The following is a 21,255-nucleotide window of genomic DNA, read 5'->3' as shown; positions in this document are numbered from 1 at the left end:
TAAGTTGGAATCATATTTTGTCCTTATCAGCATTCGCCAGTTCCCAGCCAGCAAATCCATCTTTTTACATTGATTTAACGTATGCAGAGGTTGAACCATAAAGGATTGATTTGCTGACTGGGTTTGAATTAAACCAACATGGGATGCGCATGCGCAGATACTGCACAAGTGAAGTTATCAACGACGTCATCATTCGTCTATAGTGACACTTCGCTTATAGTGACACTTTTTCCGCGGTCCCTTCAGGTGTCACTATAGGCGAATTCTATTGTACTATTAAATGTGGTAGATTTTCGTTTTTGTAACTCAACGAAAATTTTGGGTTCAACGAAGCTTGCAGATTAGCGTAGGGGTTCGACAGGTTAGTAAAGGTTAAGAACCACTGCTGTAAAGGATGACGTGACAAAAAGAAACCTGAAAATTTAAGATGCCAACAATAGGCAAACGGAGGAGTTGCCGCAAACCACTGGTCGACCCTGATGTTTTGGGATGAAGACCAGGCATCTTTAAAGCAAAATGGATGATGATGCTGTGTGTAGAGAGAGAGAGAGAAACCTTTTATTTTGTCTGTTGCAACAATAGTACGGTACAATTATACACAATACGAATAAAATAGTATTTTTTGAAAAGTGTTCTTTAAGTTTTAGTTCATTTGATGACATGCCATTATTTCAACTTCATGATAAATCAAATGTACCAGCTGTGACGCTCAATTTAAAGTGAATTCTTGTATTTTAATCAACATTCGGTGTTCAATATGCTTACTTATTTGCTTTCTGGAACAGTGAAAAGAATGTTGTTATTTACAATGTGTGAATAATAAATATTTACTTTTATTTAGGCAATTTCATTATCCCTTAGTTCTCCACTAATAGTAGGCCTATCGCCTATGCAACTTTTAATCTATATTTTTATAAAACTTATTCCTGTTTCGTTCACCAACGCATCATGGCTTCGCCGATAAACCAACGCCATGATAACTCGCTTTTTGTCAAAGTGGTACTATATGTTTGGACTAAATTTGACCATCTTATGTACGGCACTTATTAAGGTCTCACTTGTTTTTTATTCTGACCACCACAACCAAAACAGTATTAAATATAGCAGAGGTCTGGAAAAAAAAGTAGAAGCGGCAATACACGAAGGTTATAACGTGCTGGATACCCATACTGGATATTACGTTAAAATTTGGCATGGCCGCAACACCTTTGAAAGAACTTTAAAATACAGTATAGAAAATAAGAGTAGTAAAGTTAAATGTTTGAAATTTATAAGTAAAAGGAAAGACAATTGGGTATGTTGTTCGACTATGGTGTCAAGAGTGCTAATGGTCGTGAAGGGAACACTCATGGTGCATTCAGCCTATAAAAGCAAAACCAAAACGTTCAATGCCGGTTGATCACCAACCAAAAAATGATAATTTTTACATTAACTAAACGTTTTCATGCTATTTTGTTAGTTTTATCGATCATTACATTATCCTACCTCGTTCATTGGAGTGATTGTAGTTTGGGACGACAGCGTCAGTTGTCGGTGGTTGAACCAGTGACCCTAGAACATGAAAGTCGACTTGCTTTGTCAAGACGGCGTCTGCATAATTGCGAAAGTTTCCTATCTTGCGACAACATACAGTAGGCTGCACTGCGATACAACAGAAAGCAGCGAAGTGACATTAGCCTTTGAGTCTGGTTAGGTTTGCCATTAAGTGTTTTTGCCGAGACAGCCGCGTGCTCTGCAGCCTATCCTTTTATTATTCATTGTAAACATAGGGCCGTTTGTAGCCAAGATTTCTACGCCAGAAAGCCTCGTTAGAACAAGTGATTAAATAGTCGCCTGGTTTGCTCTCAGAAACGAATTCACAAATAGTTTTTCTCCCAACTTTAATGCAAAAGGTACAGCACAGAAGTAAATTTTCCGAAATGCACAAACTGTTGCTTCAACGTCAAGAAATATTGTTTTACCCTAAGCCCAAGTACAAAATACATCAGTTTAATGTGTGGCACAATCAAACCTACAAAAATGACCCCGTCTACACTGGACAGAGCGTTTTCCAATGCGGACGACAAACTACGTAAAAAAAAAGAACCACGTTAATTCGGTACGATCGCATAATTTTTAGAATGCGTAGCATTGAAATAGATGGAAGCTGAGATGATGGAGCAAGAACTTGACCGACGCATTTAGATAAACGTCTAACCTAGCTGGCGAAGCCCGTTCTTTTTACACTGCTTTAAACGTTTGCAGGGGTGAGTTAGATCAATGTAAAGCAGAGAGATTTTACTAGCTGGGAAAAAAAACAATATCAAGACAAGTGAACAAAGCAATTTCACATCTCTGTTGCAGTAGTATCAGATGATTCTGAAAGCCAGCTGCCACCCAGAGAGCAAATCCGTCATTTTTACAGTAATTTAACGTCTGCAGACGCTGAATCAATGTAAAAATTACGGATCTTCTTGTCTGGGCAAGCACAGGTAGGAAGTTATGACCAATATTTCACTACGCAAAATCAACAATACAAATTTATCGATTCAAAACGGAAATAAAAACACCAAGGGCGTCGCAAATCACCACGTTACTACAATATAAAAGCAGTTATTTTGTTGAATACTGATGTGCAATGATAATAATGAATAATACCATAACCTACCCAGACAGCAAAATCCATCATTTTTACATTGATTCAACGTCTATTGCTGTCTGGGTAAAGAACATATGACCGAGGAAAAGCAACACCCCATGATTGTCCCACTTACATATGGGGGATGAACCGCGATTATTTGCCTTTAAAATAATGGAAAGCACCAAGCCTTGAGGAAGCCTGCAGGCCTAACATGTTCGTGAACTAAAAGGCTTCTGGTGTTCAACTGTTCATGCTGGGTCTGAGACGACACTTCAAAAATCCTCAGTTAATTGAAAAGAATAAGAATTCAGATTGGACTTGAAAGAAAAAGTAAAGTCAAATATGCGATTTTTTGCATCAAAGAAAACCAGTTTAGACTTGAGGGCTGGGTGTGACTGCGTTTGAAGGCAACCTTAGTTGTTGTGATCACTAGCCTTCCATTTTGTGACGAAGTTTCCGTAAAAATTTGAACCTTGGAGAGCGAAGCTGAAATTTAATAAAGTTTTCAACCTAGCCAGTCCTTTTTGCATTGATTCAACATCTGCAGGCGTTGAATCAATCCATATGTAACCTATTTGCTGGGTGAAAATGAAGTTCCTAACCGTGAATTTTGAATATGCTGTGCATGGAAGCTCTGGCTAGACAGAGGCTAGTTTGAACCAATATCAATTTCAAGCCTCTTTAAATATCCTGACATAATATTTCTCTTTTTACCCCATTCCACATGGCGTCACATACGATGTCTGCAGTCAATTTATCGTATACAACAAGACAATAAAAAGATCTGACACCATCTACGAGAAGGTATGATATATAAACAGCCCTTACAAAACAATTTAACGTGATTTCAAATCGGGTTCAAAAGAATTTAGAAACGATATAACAAAGCTGACAAAAATAACTACGCAATACGCATGATACATTTCGAAGTTGTTTTTATGTTCAATGCGAAATCACCTTTAATCGTTGAAACCCATGTACGTTGTTTTGTGATCTGGAAACGTTGAATGAACGTAATGGAAGAAAATCTAGGAAAACTATTAAAAGAAAGATAGCAACAGACAGCAAAACACGTCATTTTTACACGTCTGCAGATGCAGACTCAACGTCTGCAGGCGCTGAATCAATGTAAAAATAACGTTTTCACAAAACTATCACGAAATATAAAGTATGATTGAAAAACGTTACCAGAAAAATAACATCGTTTACATTGCAAAAAAGACTTATGCTTTATGTAAACAGATGTAGTTTGTATTCGTGCTACATAGCCCCGTCTGGTGGGCCAGCCCTGTGCCTGTCCGCTGCACCTTGTGGCGATCTGGAAGATCTTGCCGGGACCACTGGTCGATCCACTGAGAGCATCATGTCTCCTGCGAAAGAAACATGAAAAATAAAACACTTCAAAACTTCATTACAGGAAATAATAAAAATAACAAAACGTTATTCGAACGTAAAGTATCCACAAAAAATACAGTTGTTTAGTGTGAGCTTGGTTTAATTTTTTCATATGAAACTTTGTTATCCGCATCTATTTTCAAAACTAAAGTACTTCATAGGAAACATAAAAAATCACAGATATATTTTTGGGCATCAAGCATGCAGAGAAAATGCGATTGTGGTTACTCCGATTCCATTTCTGATCATGGAAAAATGCTACTTGCCATAACATAGCAGGGGTCTAGAAAAAGCCAAAAGCGATAAAACGTGAACTTTAAGACATGCTCATGATGGAAATAACTGGATTACGTGAAGGATGCTGTTCTCTGACGGCATTGTTCAACAGGAACCTAAGCTTTGACGCAAAACATAGTGTGATTCAAGCATAACATAAACCTTTTGAAAGCCACGGTAGAAACAATGGACTGAAACAAGTGTCAGTCCAGCATTGAAGCTGCAACCTAAGCAAGTAAACCGAAGTGGACATCGTCACCATTTCCTGCGATTGTCCTGTGTACTGTACAGCGCACTTGTTGTTCGAAAGTTTCCATTGAATAAGTTCGATGTGTTTTTTGTTTTTTTTGTATGAACAAGATATACGTTTCCGCTGCGTAGTCTAACAGGAACTGTATTGTATTTTTAGTAACACCAAAAAGAGGGAAAGATGATAGAGAATCAGCAAACTTTATCTTGCGTGGTTAAGAGATACAGATTTATTGTTCAATCCAAGGTTTTGGCAAGAAGTATTGATGCAATTTTGTCAAATGTTCATTTTCGACGTGGAATTAGAAACACTTTGTGATCAGCAATGATATCACGGCTCTTATATTTTTGTTTGCCTGCAGCACATGTCATATAAACGTTAAGCAACGTTATTATTCGCAACTTACCAGAACCATCGCGTTCTGATCCATGTGCGCCATCTCCTGAATATGCTGAAGCGTTTTGGCCTCTGTTACCACTGGCAAAGGTTGGTAGGACAGTTAAGGTGCATGCTCGAATCCCGCCCAAAGCAGCCGGTAAGGAAAAAGTTTTGGCCCATTTGTCCTTGAGAGGGTCGTAACATTGAACAATGTCCACCATGCATCTGTTGTTCCAAGAATATCCGCCTTGGAAAGGAATTAAAACAAGTCGTACTGCGTGTCTAAATCAACTACTTTGCTTAATTGTACTTTTGTTTGCTTAATTGTACTTTTGAGAGAAAAACGTCTCAAAAAATTTTATCACAGTTATGTGATATAATACAAATGTTCATGACATGACTAGATTAGCTGTTCTAATAATAAACACAGTTCGTGATGCAATAAATCTTGGAATATACGGTGGGCAGTAGGGTGTTTCATTTGCTCCCTTTATTTGAATTTTGATCTGTCCCTAAGTTAATTCTGTTCCATTTGGGAAAAAAATAACCTGGAAATAATTTTTACTTTCATGGCCCCCCGTTTACCCCCCCACCATGACTCCGAAATTTCTGCCTACTCCAATCGCCATAACTCAAAAACCACTTTAGATAAACATGGGTTGTTGGGTATCAAAGTTATTGCCATACCCCACTTTAATTCAAAAATGCTGTCAAAATAACAATCTGAGCAAAAAAAAAAAAATTTTTTATTTTTGCACAGCATAAGAAAAGCAGTTGGCATGAATATTGAATAGCCAAACATAGGATGTGAACAACCAAACATAAGTGGCAACTGACACAACACCAAAATTAATCACATGACACAATATTATCAAAAACCATCTATGAAGTAATAGGACATCACAATAAGTAATAGCACAGCAGGGGCTCACACAACCTCCATTAAGCAGGCAGCAACATGGTGTGTTGTGCTTAGCGCATTGTTCTTCGCACCAAAGAGTGTTTACTGTTTACATTAATTTCAGCTACTGAAACCACTGTGTTGCTGTTTTCTTGTGCAAGAAAGGTCAAAATGATTGCCTCCATACAGTAATGGGTAGTTAAAATAAATTCCAGTCATACTAATGTAAGTCACTGGAAACAGTGTATTGCAGGCAACTCCAAAGCGAGTGCTGCAAAAATTGCCTACTATGTGCTGTGCTTCAATGATGTTTTTCCGTCCTGGAGGATAAAAATTCAATGACGACAATACAAGTGGGACATGAATCATGAATAGTAACACAGCAACAGCTAATGCTCATTAAGTAGGACATGGATAGGATACTGAGGCCCGTATTCTAAGATCCAACTTGAGTTCAAACTGAAACTCAAGTTTGGCTTGGTCCATGTATTTGGTATACCATAACCCAAGTCCAACTTTCTGATGTATTCAGCAGCATGTATCAAGATAGTCTGCAGCGTCCCTTGTAGTCTGCCTGTAGACACCATAGTATAGGGGAAGTCACTCTGTCTTGAATTTTTAATGATTTAAAATTTGAAATTACCAAGTCTCCTGATGTTACGCTGTATTGCTCAGCATAGTTTCCAGAGGGGTGATTAATTAGAGTTCATTGAACTCTGTCGTATTTTCCTGGAAAATTCACTGCAAAATCCAATAACCTTCAAAAACCCAGGAGCTTTGCATAAAGCCAGATGGACGGCAATGCTGATTTACTCCATTAAGATATATCTTCTGGGAAAGTACATTGGAAGGCTTCCACTTGGCACTGTTACTACCACTCAACAAGCCTCAAAGATAAGAGGCTTTGTCAACTTTGTCACTCATGTCATGTGTATTCTCAGTGGTGGTTGACATGTTCATCGCCCACTGATGCTCCATGGAATGATCTAAAGTTTTACAAGATGCTGTTCACTTACAGCAACATCAATAACTGTATTGCTCTGAAGGCATTAAAGAGACACCTTTGGTACTTGACAGAGGAAATGATTTCTCTTTCTCTATTCAGAGAACACATCCCTGTTGAAGAAACTTGGTTTATTGCTGATCGAATGCTACAATGCATTGATACACACTCAGCCATCCCAAAGCAGCGACATGGATCTGGGCTTGAAAAACAAAATTTCTACAACACTTTGGGCCATCAACATTCAACAAGGCTTGGTGATTTAGTTGGACAAGATTCATGCTATTTTATGAACTTGTTAAACCTGAACCATAAATTTTTGCACCTGCCTGTTAATGAATGGCATGATAACAGCATCTTAAAAGAAAACCTGGTAAATGTCCTAGGAATCAATGTAATTAATGACTGTGCTGAAAGGTATGTAAAATTAAGCTCAGACTTCTTGGGATCTTCTCACAGCGAAGACCATTGCCAAGACACCCAGCAAGTGGCAGAAAAACACAGAAAGTGTCAACCATTCCTTTACAAAAGAGGCACCCACTGTTGATGATGCCCAACTGCCTCTTTGACGATTATATGCATGCATCATCAATCATGATAATATGTCAACCAACTGGCTTGGATACTAATCGTACTAGCAGTTTTTGAAAAAATGTAACTATTTGCAGGATTATAGATAATTTAAGCCCGTATTCTAAGATCCAACTTGAGTTCAAGCTGAAGCTCAAGTTTGGCTTGGTCCATGCATATGGTATACCATAATCCAAGTCCAACTTGTGTTCCAGCTTGAACTCAAGTTGGATCTTAGAATACGGGCCTTAGTATCCTATCCATGTCCTACTTAATGAGCATTAGCTGTTGCTGTGTTACTATTCATGGTTCATGTCCCACTTGTATTGTCGTCATTGAATTTTTATCCTCCAGGACGGAAAAACATCATTGAAGCACAGCACATAGTAGGCAATTTTTGCAGCACTCGCTTTGGAGTTGCCTGCAATACACTGTTTCCAGTGACTTACATTAGTATGACTGGAATTTATTTTAACTACCCATTACTGTATGGAGGCAATCATTTTGACCTTTCTTGCACAAGAAAACAGCAACACAGTGGTTTCAGTAGCTGAAATTAATGTAAACACTCTTTGGTGGGAAGAACAATGCGCTAAGCACAACACACCATGTTGCTGCCTGCTTAATGGAGGTTGTGTGAGCCCCTGCTGTGCTATTACTTATTGTGATGTCCTATTACTTCATAGATGGTTTTTGATAATATTGTGTCATGTGATTAATTTTGGTGTTGTGTCAGTTGCCACTTATGTTTGGTTGTTCACATCGTATGTTTGGCTATTCAATATTCATGCCAACTGCTTTTCTTATGTTGTGCAAAAATGAAAAAAAAAATTTTTTTTGCTCAGATTGTTATTTTGACAGCATTTTTGAATCAAAGTGGGGTATGGCAATAACTTTGATACCCAACAACCCATGTCTATCTAAAGTGGTTTTTGAGTTATGGCGATTGGAGTAGGCAGAAATTTCGGAGTCGCGGTGGGGGGGGGGTAAACGGGGGGCCATGAAATTAAAAATTATTTCCAGGTTATTTTTTTTCCAAATGGAACAGAATTAACTTAGGGACAGATCAAAATTCAAATAAAGGGAGCAAATGAAACACCCTAGTGGGCAGCCTACACGAGTAGTGGCACGCTTGTGAACCCGGCGTAGCATTGCCGGATTCAACATACTCATTTTAAACAAGCACAAAAACAGAAACAAGGTTTTATATGGAATGTTTGTGACACCACATTGCGTCCTCATCAAGAATATAATACATATCTAAATATAGATACAGCTAAAAACAATAGTCTCAAAGTCATTAAAAACATTATATACGTTAGAGATGAGGAGGGACACCTCGCAGCAGGTATAAAAACAGGTTAAGAAGCCAATGAAATAAAACCTTTCAAGAACCTGTTACGAAAACCTTCCCTTCGAAGACAGCTACTCCCACATCGCTCTGGCCGGTGAGCATCGGCGACACTGACGTCCACTGGTCAGAAGAGGTTGTGTAGAACTCACACTCTAGCACGTCATCGTAGTCAGTTGTGCCTGGGAAGGAAGAGAAGGCCATGTTTAATCGACATGACGTCATTAGGTTTGGATATTGTGTCCACACGCACAGACTGGATGAACAAATACTGGCCGTCTATCTCACGCATCAACTCAAAGAGCAAAATCCGTCATTTTACGTTGATTCAACGTCTGAAGACTTATCCGAAATAAGACAACGATTGTTAGCCGTTAAATTAAATGATTTTTTCAGTTTCTTCACCTTTAAAGTGGTTGCCTCCGATGACAAACAAGCGATCACCAACCGTGGTCATGCAGTGTAGTCCTCTCACGGTGGACATCGGACATCTGAAAGAAGATGAATCAGTAGGACAGATACGTATGATAGAATGAGATGGTTCAGTAGGATAGAATGTTTCATATTGGTTGTACGTTGATAAAATTGTACTTAACTGCGCTAAAAACTGTCTGTATTTGACAGTTGGATCACAACGATTGGGGCAACAGGTCACTGCGATGAATTAGCAACAAAACTAAACAACATAGGTGTCACGTCACGTGTTGCTGTTACCTTTGCTCCCATTTGTCAGTGACAGGATCGTAGCAAAGTAGCTTCTTCTGGAAGGAGTCGTGTGTGATGCCACCGGAAATGTACATCTGCCCGTTGTAGACTGTGCCTGAGTAGACAGAATTCATATTGCCAGTAACTGTCAGGTGTGTTTCTGATCTCAAATTCCAATTGAAATGAAATTATCCTGCGTGAAGCTACATCAGACAGAAAAGTATTTTTATCCTTAAATTCCTTTTTACCAAACCTTTCCTGCAACGAAGTCTTCAAGATCTAAATTGTAATTAAAGTTCAAAATAAACTCGGCAATTTCAAAGCATTTACTGTAAAAGTATCTAATGAGAAAGTAACAATAAACCGTGTTGCTGTAAATGAGACAGCCGGGCGTGAGCAGCTTCTTGTGACAAATCCAATTGAACTGACCGTCAAAGTGGAACTGTGTGTTACGTTGACAATACATGGCAGCAAAAGCACTGATCTATCACGTTCACAATTCGAAACGACACACATTCAAAAGTTTCGCTGCAAGCTAGCGGCACGTCGGTTAAAAGTGTAGTAAACTATTTTTGCGCTTCTGTATTGCTCATAATTGATGAAAATATGCTAGTTAGCTACCTGTGGGTCTTCCACGTAACTCTGTATCAAACTTGTAAACACTGCAAGCAGCTTTGTCCGGCTACTGCGTTCTATGATACTCTCCTATAAATTACCCCGTTTATTTCAGCGTGGGTTATCCCATAGTTTTCTCATAACAGCAAGAATAATTTGATCGCACCTGCATGGCCATAATGGGGTTCTTGCATCTTCTCTACAAAGTTCCACTCGTTCCTCTGCGGGCTGTAGCATTCCACTGTTGACAATTCCCCGGCAGCATTCCTGCCACCCACCGCGTACAACTTCCCGTCTATTGCGCTGCACATGATCAGTAATCAGTTAACTTTTCGAAAAAGAAAGTTCAACAATACCAGTTAAATTAAGAGTTAAGGTAGTGGTATAATTTAACTGATGTTTTTTTCTCTTCTCCAAATAAAGTGGACAAAGATACATACTTGGCCATATGGAAGGCCTACTTGTTTTCAACGTTAATGGTCCAAATCATCTTTGTCACATATCACCACGCACTAGTGACTGTACATTATAATTTACGGGGTAGGTGTACAAATAATGAGAAAGGCAATATAACGCAAGAGAACAATTGCACGCCCAGCAAGCTGATGCTAGAGAGAAGCCCAATTACGAATCCATAGGATGCACTGCCTGATAATTACATATTCAAGAAAAATGTACAAGTCCAATTATGTCAAGTTGTCATGTTGTGTATCGCAATTTCGACTGTTAAATTCTCTTCAGCACTCTAGTCTACAGGCATAGTGCGGCATACTATGATAACTTGACTATGGACCTGTCATACATTTTTCTTGAATATATGGTTGTGGAAGCGCTGAACTTTTTATTTTGTGTAGTTGCTTTGATGGGCTACATAACTGAAAAGCAAACTGAACTGCCTTTTGTATCAAAAATGAGTAAAAGCAATGCAAAAGATCTTCAACGCACCTCAAGTGAAAGAATGTACGCTTTTCATTAAGGGGTTTCACTCTCATCCATTTGTTGTATCGAGGGTCGTAGCGGTACACTGTGTCAACTGCTGTTTTACCTTTGGTATCGTAGTTGCTCTGGCCGCCAACAACAAACAGGAAATTGCCAATCACTGCTATGCCATGTTGGTACCTACGTCATAACAACGACGTCATAATGAAAAACGACGCGGTTTGTTTCCAAGTCAATCAACACTTGACGGAAGTGCAAGTATTTATCAAAATGCAACACAGTTAGCCTTAGATTACCAAGAAAAATGACGTTTTGAGACACGCAGGGTAAGTTTGTTATTCTCGCGTTGCTTGATGTAGAAACAGCACTTTGCAATCAGCAAAATGGCCACAAAGACTGCCCACTCAACTCAAATCTAAATATGTTTATTGACCTTATAATAGCAGTGTTGTAATAAGGCCAAACCATAGCGACATTTATTCACAGGCCATGCCAATCTGCAGCTTCAAATTTGACTAGAGCCAAGATCGCTAAGGTAAGTTGATCGTTTAAGTAGTAGTTAATATAGTCTTTTGTATATTTTGAGCTACTTCTGCGCTATTATTACCATACAAATAATGGACTCGATTTTGGCACTTGTGGGAGAAATCCAAAAAGCGTCTCGTCTGGAAACACTCATATTTAGGGAAAGATTTTACACTTTTTTAACGTTATACCGCACTAGAAGTTATGCAGTGATTTGAGATCCAGTGATCACACTTAGGCAATTTAGATTCTCAAACTATCATTTCAACTGGATATATATAATACAAAAGTAAATTTAGCTTGGAGTTCAAAATCGAAATTACATCGGCTCCAGTCAGGCCTCCAGTTTACATGTAAGCAAGGCCAGTGCATATACAATATACATTGCTATGGGTCAAACAAAGCAACAGTTTGTGTCATTTGCATTTTATTAGCAATATATCAAAAAAATCCACATTCCACAACTACTTCTAAAATCCTAATCACGATTTGCAACAGAATAGACAAGAAACAAATTTGATGCTTTAATATTATACTCCTCTTAAAAAAACATCTTCTTAGTGACATATCTTATGAGGTGAGCAAGGCAACATTAGTTTAACATTGAGTTACAGCAAGCAATCACTTGAATTAAAGCAAGTTTCTTCGCCATTTTACCTGGAGTTTTCCATTGGAGCAAGATTTATCCACCTCTTCGAATCCTCATCATAGACACGAAGATCTTTGGACACATCTAACTGATGACGAAGAACACCACCTACATACAACAATGTGTCAGTCAGATCAAACCACACATCGTTGATACAAAACATTCCAATTGGCCGTTTAACACAATGGTAGCCTACATGACCCAGACAGCAAAATCCGTCGTTTTTACAGCCAAGTTTTTACATCTGCAGACGTTGAATCAATGTAAAAATGACGGATTGCAGCATGGGAATGCCCATTGGGTATTGATGTAACCACGCCAAGTTAATGCCGCTCTGTATTTATAAGTGCGGCGTGAAAAAAAGTCAAATAACAATACACAGTTAATTAATGTTTATATATATATAAAAAGAAACAGAAAACAACGTAAGGTTGGTGGGAAAAAAGAACTACCCCGAAGCCTGCCTTGGTGATGAGTCTCTTTTGTAAGACGAGAAACAATTAAATTCATAGCGCAGTTCGCGAAAAAGTAACTTAGTGGCTTAATATGAACAAAGATGCAGGAAACTAAAAATTGGAAAGTTATCAAGCTCTTGTTCAAATTGTGGCTTCAAAATGTTGTTGACCGCAGCATAAGCAATGAACGGCACAATGTAGCAGTGAAACAAAGCAAAGATCAAAGAAGCAGGTGAAACACTGAAACAGTTATTAAAATATACTCGACAGCTTGGCGATCAATAGAGTAAACGTGGTGTGAGCAATAAACCAATAACCAGCGTTGTCTGTTCAAAACAAGCCATTTTACACAACAGCGACTATACATACAAGGCCAAGTTTCAAGTCATATCTTGGTTCAGCTAAACTGTGATGAATATTTTAAACTTTGTTAAAATTGAAAATTTATTGTAACTTAAAGATTTTATTATTTAAAGTCTTCTCGGACTGGAAATCTACACAAGTTTTGGGGAGTTCATTCACGATTCTAGCTTCACACACTTCGAAAACAACTTACATTTGACTGTGTGACATTATGCATCCACAATGAAGACTTTGAAGTCAATTTTCTGACATCGAAGCACAAAGAGACATACCTCCAGCTCAAATACGCATTTGATTTTGAAAATAATGTATATACTACTTTTCCAAAATTTGCACTTGGTTTTTAGAAAGATGAAACTTTGACCTATTAATACTTATTCAAAAGGCAACATAAACCAACGTCATATATACCCGAAATCACATCTATATATGCAATAATAACATTTGAGACACTTCAACAATAGGTTTACTAAACTAAAATGAATCAACATTCCTAATTGCGGATTTGGTTCATTCTTTTGATAGCAAGAGGGCATTTAAAAACGATTACTGTACATCCAAGCAAAGGTTATAAATTGGCAACTCTCTGTCAACAACCATTGGAATAGATAGAAATCGATTGGTGGTTTTCAAATAGGAAAGTAAAACACTTCACAAGACACAGATTCAAAGATAAACTGCACTTGCCGCAGACACGATCAATATTTATTTCACTTAGAGATAAGCTGGTAGGAAACGATGCATTCCCAGTAACAAATATTTTTTTTAGCCAGGGTAAAGTGATACGTCATGTGTGCGAATGTTTGTGAAGCAAAAGAACAAAAGATAGCTAGCCAGAGAGGCAAGTCACTTGTCAGACGTCTGCACACGTTGAATCAATGTGAAAAAGGACTAATTTGTTGGCTGGTGTGGGATCACTGCCCAAGGCACAATTACTCACAGCATTGACACTGTAAATTGCAAGTAACCTCAAAGAATTTTTGGATTAACGCACTACCTTCACCAACGTTAGTGCTTGTTGCCTAGGTGTTTACATTTGCCAATTATTACATGACCATCTTGATACAGACAAGCAAGAGCATCTCCAATCAGTTAGACCAAATTCAAAGTTGTCGTCTTTTCAGTTGACTTAACTCCGCACAAAGCCATTCGTCGCAAACCATAAAGTGTGACAAAAAGTGTTTCATAAATAAAAAGAAAAACTTCTACAACGTTGTAAAAAGGAGACACGGACATCTGAGCAACAAACAATGCTTGGAAATACTGAAACTATTGATAGTGCACAGAATAGCCATCAATCATCACTTTACTTATCAAATAAACGAAAAACGTATTAGTGGTATTGGTGTTCGTTTTAAACACACAGCACCAAAACTGAACGCTGAAACTGAAAGTGAACGTGTTACAAAAACAACATTGATTGTCTTGAATATGATGGTATTTCTGACTTAACTCGAAAACGAAGGAAGTGTACAAAATCATGAGTTACAGTTAGTCAAAATAATGTACTCACTGAGTATCATACATTGTACTGGCATTGGAAAAATGTTCGTTTCAAGATAGTATGTATGTTAAAATTGTTACATGTCTCAAGGCGAATATCCCAGACGTTGAAACAAAGCAAAAATGACGGATTTTGTTGTCTGGGACGTTCATTAGAGATAAAAAACTAACCTAACGTTACTAGATGGGTTGCTGCACTCCTTATACATGTGCGGGCTGTTTGAAGGACAGGTTGCATGTAGGGGACCATTTGGTAGTTGGAGGCTTCAAGCAGAAGCTTCATGCAGGCATTATCATTTCGCATGAAGTCTACAGTCTGAAACATGAATGAATGTCTTACTGGATCTGCGCAAAGTGTGTTTATGGCTTGAAATGCTTTAAAAAAGCTACATACCGCAAACAGTAAACTATGCAAGAACACAACCATCACAGAATATTAAAACATTATGATTAAATTTAAGTAGGGTACAGATAGCAAAAAGTCAGTTTGGTGGGCGACTGGGCGTACTTACAGTATTGTGGCATTTACACATGAAAATTACCAACTTTGCCCAAGAAACTCTATTTCACCTGAATGTGGGTTATGAGGTCTGTGGGATTGATTAATGGGAAGCGAATGTTTTCCATCAAAGATGACGCGTATTGCATTCGAGATTTCAAGTCGCTCTCCAACCAGATTTTTGCAGCGTTGAATAACTGTAACTCGGTGCAACCCTGCCAAAATTATGTGTCAAACTATGTTCCTTTACTTTTTAATGGCGAAACAACGGTAATCTTTTTATTGCCAATTAAATTGGTATATGAATCATGTGTAAGCATAACTGCAGACAGTGACACGGCTGGCACGCCGTTTTGAGGTGAGGTTTTCATCAGTACAGTAAGTACACTGGTATTTGTATAAATCAACCTAAACCAGTAATTCTCAAACTGGGGTACGCGGACTCCTGAGGGTTCATGAGGAAGTTTCAAGGGGTCCACTTAACATTGTTTAAATTCACTGATTCCTAAATGGCAGCAAAATAGTAGCGACCGATTGAATACAGCTTAACAAGGTATACATATAATCGTAAAAGCACTGTATCTGTACAGATTTAAATATTGTACACTATTGAATATGTATTATTGTACTGTAATTTTAAAATGTACCGTACCGGCATATAAAAAAATACCTAAAAAATAGTACGAGAGACAATCTGAAAAAAATCGACGGCTTCTTCTAGACAACAAATTAAGTTGCTAACAGGACGAAACCATTGTACCTTTAGCGTGTTACTTGACAAAAGGAAGACAAGCCTGTCAAATGGGACTTTATTGAAGTCGCTGACATGGTTAAAGTTTTGCAGCATGTAGGCATTGACATGGTGGTCCACTGATGTTAGATTGTAGGCATTTGCTATGTGACCGATGTCAATGCAATTTTCTAACGTCACTTCGGATATTAAGAACTCCTGAAATGTATATACAACAAAAATTTTATTGGAAGAAAATTATAACAACTTAATAAACTCTAAAATTAAAAACCATCACAAAAGACAGTTTCAAATATGATGCGCAAGCCTGGACGTGAAAAAAAAAACAACAAGCTTTTTTCTACCTCGAAGATACTTGGTCGTCATGTGAAGCACTGTGGCCGAGAACTAACCTTGTACTACCCTTTGTGATTTTTTCCGGCAATACTTATAAGCTGCTGATGAGCAGCCTGTGTTTAGTCTCCACAAAAAAGCATTCAAAATGTCAATGCATGCTGGTTTTTACAATGAAATAGCATACCAACATTTTTCTAACTTTAAAGGGTGACTTGATTTTCACTAATGAAGTAGCCAAGTGCTTTAAAAATTAACAACAAAAGATTTTTGTTTGGAAACTATGAAACAAAACCACCTTGCAAAATTCCAAAATGGTTGTGACTTGTAGGTGTGAAGTGGCTGCCAATATATCTTGGATATTGTCGAGTGAAAGAACAATTTCGCCAGAATAAACGAATTCTAAGATCTTTTCAAGGCCTGTGGCACTCAACCCATGCAGTTCAACTTTTTGTGCAAAAGTTTCCTTCATTTCGGATGTGAACATGGCTGAGAATAACACGAGGAATAGAGATGACTAAAAACCGATCAATCAATGACTAACAGCTCAAACATATACTAGAGTTAACCACATTCCACCATGTTGTATTTGCTATATAATGATACGGTATATGTCCCCATTTAACAATAAGCCAAAAATGTTCATACGGAGATTATGATCAAATGAAAGTCAACAAAATATTTAAAATCATAGCAAACAGTTTCTAGTTTCAAAATTTTGCGTGCGATAATTTTTGTTTGGAAGTTGAATTTCATTTTGCATATTGTTTGGTCGGTTTAAAGCAACATGGTCCTGTGTTTTTCCATGCCAGACAGGTAGTCACTACCTGACCTAGCCCCTTGAAGTGGTCAGTCGTGTCTGATTGATGAAACGTCGGAATAAAAGCAAATCATCATACATCTTGTGATAGTTCAGCTTAGTTTGCACCAGTAAAACGCATCATGGTATTTAACTAAATGCCTAATGAATAGCCTCATTCACTCTTAAAAAATAGATGTTTAATAATTGATATGCCATGATGAGTTGCCTGATTATTTTTTAACGTTATACCAACCACAAGCTACTGCCTCATAAAGTTTATATTAATTTCTCACGTAGCAATGTCAATAACTTTGTAGAAACTAACCTCGAAAATAATCTGATGATGAAGCAAGAAGACCGCGATGGACATCAAAGGCTTTGCCTTCAGCACATAGTGTGACATCGCAAAGAGAATTGTGCTCCCGCAATTGGGAAAAACCTTCCAGTACTGATTTGCTGTATGCTCTTGATGTGAACAATTTTCCAGTAGAAGACATAATGTGTGATTATTGATTATAAATAAACTTAACTACAAATTTGCATCAATTTACAGCAACATGTTAAGTTTCAAGTCAACACAGATCAATTTGACGTTGCAATCGAGTGAGAGATCTGTAAAATAAAACAAATTTACAATCAAAAATAAACAATCAATATTGACAGATTGAAAACCAACATTCTATTTTTACTCTTGCAAAATTACCACCAGGCACCAATACTAACGAAAAGTAACAAAACAGTTTTTCTGGTTGATAACCTGCTAACTTTTCTCACATATATACGGTATATACTTGATAAATCAGTGAGAAAATAAGACATTTCTATCTTAACTTTTGAAATTTGAATCATGGCTGTTGAAGGTTTATAATTCCACAAATGTAGGAAGTGACAATAATAGATTTCGAGCTGCTAGTTAAAAATGACAACACAGTAACATACTGAATATTACCGGTACGGCATGCTTCAAAATATTTCTACATGGTGCCTGCGCCATGCAAGACAGGCATGTTGTTAAAATTAATCATGTCGACATTGGATAATTAGAGACATTGCTAGTTAGGTTATTGCTTCTATGGTTTTGCAATGGTTTGATTTTAGAATACAGTTTCAACAACTAGCAGTTTCAGACTAAATGCTTGTGAGCAGTATCCATCCAATAGATCATAACAGAATGAATGTTATAACATCACGACACATAGGAATTAACGTTAAAAAACAAATTATCAAAGAGCGATTTGAAATCAGACCAAATGCTCAATAGAAAAGATTTATCTTGGTCTTGCAAAAACACCATACTAGAAACAGAAAAAGCATGTGAATATTCGTACCACTTCGTTAAAATCACATAGAATACTATTTTATACTAAGAGTGAGTGTTAACTTCTAAGTGTTTTAGATTATTTCAAGTGATAAACTATGACTTATTCTGGGTTACACTGACAAAAATTGCAATTGAAATGACAGAAAGAAATAATCTGGGATATTTTTGCAAAGACCATTATACCATTGAATCTATTTTTTAATAAGCAGATAAAACAAAGCAAAGACATAACATTTCACATACAGTAATTAAAAAATAAACTAGAAATTGAAGACGTTTTCAGCTACACAGCATGTTATCCTTAGTCAAGCATCTGAACAACTGAATTGAACATACTTGACAAGTGCCAGCAATCCAGCATGCTGATTGCTGAAGTGAATAGGCAAAAAAGTTTGCAATTTCTAGGTTATCTCTCGATAGTATCTCAGATAGAAAAATCAGTCACTTTAACATTGATTTAACCCCTACAGACGGTGATTTTTACTATTATTTGAGATGTTAAGTGTCATGTTGTTGCTTGGTTTTATCTGCTATTGGTTCAACAAAGTTACTTGCTAAAGGGATAGTAGTTTTTTAAGTAACAAAACGGCAGCTTTAATTTACATTAGCTTATGCTACCCCAGTGGAGCATGCATTGTCCTTGTCAATGCCGATTAGTGATTATTATACTAAAACATTGTTTTCAAATACTGGGATTTAACTTTAGGAATCTGTAACCAGACAAACGAGAAAATTTACAACGAAAAGATTCATAAGTGAATAAATCCATAAGCAATAAGCATGCTAAAGAAAATCTATAGATACAATTCACGACCATCACCTTTGGTATGGTACTTATTATGCATCAAAGAATGATTCATACCATTCAGTGATATTTTCCTTCATTAACCTAAGCATTGAATGAAAATGCAGTTATCACTTTTTATGATTACATGCCAATTGTGCTATGTTGAGTCTTATATAATATGCTTTAAACTTCATGTGTAGGAGGTGTACGGTCAGTGACCATGTGACGTCCAGTGACGTGACCACGTTATTCTCTCAAACCAATCTCTGATCACTTCATACGTGTGGATTAATGAAGTGTTGATGTTGTGTGAAATGCTGCAGCTTTCTAATAATGCCATTTCAAATATAAAATAGATAAGCACTACAAAAACCAAATATTTTATAGATAACAAACATAGTGCGATGACATCGACCAAATAATGCACAATAATTTACAGCGAAACAAAGAATAACCTGAATCTAAACTGGCCAAAAATATTTCCACTGGGAGTTTCACTTGGTGCTATTCCCACAAGCTTGATTTATTCCCATTGGTTCTTATTCCCACTACTGTATTCCCTTCCTTATTCCCACTGATTCGATCACTATCTTGGAAGCCTACATTTTGACATTGCTTATTCTTTGACTCAAATTTGAATTAGTATGCTTGTAAATCAAAAAAGATGTGTTGTGTTACCTACCTAGTAAAAACCAGTACAACTGCAAAATGTGTCAAAACATTAGCAAAAAATTATCATCCGCAATTTCCAGCACATATAATTAGATACCGTACCTCAACGCGTTTCACAGGCACATGAAGCATAAACAGACAATGGCAGCCCAACACCCTAATTCTCTATATTTATCCAAGTTCTTTTTGATCCTTTGGAAAGCTGGCTATAAAAGAAAAATTCAAAATAAAAATATTTTACAATCCAAGATTATGACAAAAAAAGGATAATGGTAACTGGTGAATATTTTGTCGTAATAAACAATGTATGATATTATACCTAGATAACATGAATGTTTTCGTAATAACGAGTTATCAAAGCTAGAACTAGTGCTTGCTTCTGCTGTGTTTGCGTTTCTTATTTTTGTGCTTTTCTTGATCAGAATCTGAGCTGCTTGCATGTCGTTTTCTTTTCTTTTCCTTTTTAGATTTATCACTTTTGCTTTTCTTTGATTTGCTTTTACCTTCTTCCATTCTGTTTAATCTCCGAAGAAGTTTTTTCTTTTGCTTTTCAGTTAAGTTTTTCAAAAATGATACTTCCGGTTCTTCCTCATTGAGGATTTGTTGGTTATCAGATTTCTCATCAACAATGGCTTTCATGACATGTGGCTTTAAGGAAAGATTGGAGGAGCTTGACTGACCATGCTTCCCGTTTTTAATGCTCATACTTGGATCAAAAGATGAAGTTTTGTTGAACAGAGGACATTCTCTATCAGTATTTATGTGACCCCACTGATGACACTTTATGCAACGAACATTTCGCACACAAACACCGAAAGGCTGATCTTGCAAGGTGGAAGTGTCCCCTTTCATCCAAGATTCACGTGGAGCATTTCTTTGCCATTCAAATTTGTAATCTTGATCTTCGCCTTCTTCCTTCTTCTTTGCTTGCAAGCCTGGAGGTGCATCATACATGAAACTCAAACCTACTTTAGCTTTACTATCTCCCATAAGCACCCTGGTTTCATGCATGTCCTGCTCTTTTCTGTATTGTTCCATCATCTCTTCCTGTTTCTTTTGCTCATGTTCAAGCTTCTGTTGTCGCATCCAGACTCTTTTGATGTTGTCACGCGATGAAGGATGAAAATCCTTTTTGCACATGTAATTATTGTATGACTTTCCCATTTTGCTTTATTTTAATCAATTCTATCAAGAAAAAGCAACCTGAAAAGATTGACATCTGGTGTTAAATTCAATAAACAATAACATATTTTGTAACAACTTATATAGGCCTAGACTCTTTCTAGAGACTGGTGGTGGAGATAATGTACGGTAGCTAAAAATGGGTGCAACCTAGTTTGTACCTTGAACCATTCGTACAGTCAGTTCGTACCCTGCAAAGATCGAGTAAAAAAAATTAAAAAAATTTGAAGTCGCTGATCGCAGTTTAATAGCACAAAACCGAAGTCGCTGATCAGAGTTTCCCCAAACAATTTGAAACAAACTCGAGGGTTAGGGTTAGCGGAAACTGCGGTTAGTGGAATCTGCGGAAAAATGTTTGCGGAAACTGCGATCAACGAGGGTTAGGGTTAGAGTATAGATTACTCTATGGT

General features: G+C 37.3%; 2 protein-coding genes across 3 annotated transcripts; both read right to left on the bottom strand.

The window, feature by feature from the left end:
• Positions 1-1,870: 1,870 nt before the first annotated feature.
• LOC145778635 (kelch-like protein 9) lies at positions 1,871-17,491 on the bottom strand. 2 transcript variants are annotated; one of them, XM_082590167.1, is made up of 13 exons: positions 17,209-17,491; positions 16,380-16,570; positions 15,758-15,946; positions 15,069-15,212; positions 14,670-14,814; positions 12,186-12,285; positions 11,010-11,183; positions 10,231-10,367; positions 9,459-9,564; positions 9,150-9,235; positions 8,789-8,926; positions 4,948-5,166; positions 1,871-3,990 (listed from the first exon to the last, which is right to left on the bottom strand). In XM_082590167.1, the coding sequence occupies exons 1-13, from the start codon at positions 17,378-17,380 to the stop codon at positions 3,881-3,883; spliced, it is 1,911 nt and encodes a 636-aa protein (XP_082446293.1). In that variant the 5' UTR covers positions 17,381-17,491; the 3' UTR covers positions 1,871-3,880. The 2 variants fall into 2 exon arrangements, with proteins under 2 accessions (XP_082446293.1, XP_082446294.1); XM_082590168.1 differs by having other exon boundaries at positions 16,380-16,598; positions 17,209-17,424.
• A 3-nt stretch (positions 17,492-17,494) lies between these two features.
• LOC145778636 (corepressor of RBPJ and splicing regulator-like) lies at positions 17,495-20,862 on the bottom strand. The gene has a single exon (XM_082590169.1). The coding sequence runs from the start codon at positions 20,825-20,827 to the stop codon at positions 20,030-20,032; it is 798 nt and encodes a 265-aa protein (XP_082446295.1). The 5' UTR covers positions 20,828-20,862; the 3' UTR covers positions 17,495-20,029.
• Between the last annotated feature and the right edge of the window lie 393 nt (positions 20,863-21,255).

The sequence above is a fragment of the Aplidium turbinatum genome, chromosome 10 (assembly GCF_918807975.1).
Source record: "Aplidium turbinatum chromosome 10, kaAplTurb1.1, whole genome shotgun sequence".
Taxonomy (NCBI): domain Eukaryota; kingdom Metazoa; phylum Chordata; class Ascidiacea; order Aplousobranchia; family Polyclinidae; genus Aplidium; species Aplidium turbinatum.
The sequence above is the reverse complement of the archived record's forward strand: the minus strand, read 5'-3'. Positions and strand labels throughout refer to the sequence as shown.

Coding starts and splice junctions, on each gene's coding strand:
- LOC145778635 (XM_082590167.1), bottom strand. CDS start 17,380: ATGTCTTCTACTGGAAAATTGTTCACATCAAGAGCATACAGCAAATCA. Junction 9,236..9,458: donor ACTGACAAATGGGAGCAAAG/GTAACAGCAACA, acceptor ATCTTCTTTCAG/ATGTCCGATGTCCACCGTGA. Junction 5,167..8,788: donor AGGGAAGGTTTTCGTAACAG/GTTCTTGAAAGG, acceptor TTCCTTTCCAAG/GCGGATATTCTTGGAACAAC.
- LOC145778636 (XM_082590169.1), bottom strand. CDS start 20,827: ATGGGAAAGTCATACAATAATTACATGTGCAAAAAGGATTTTCATCCT.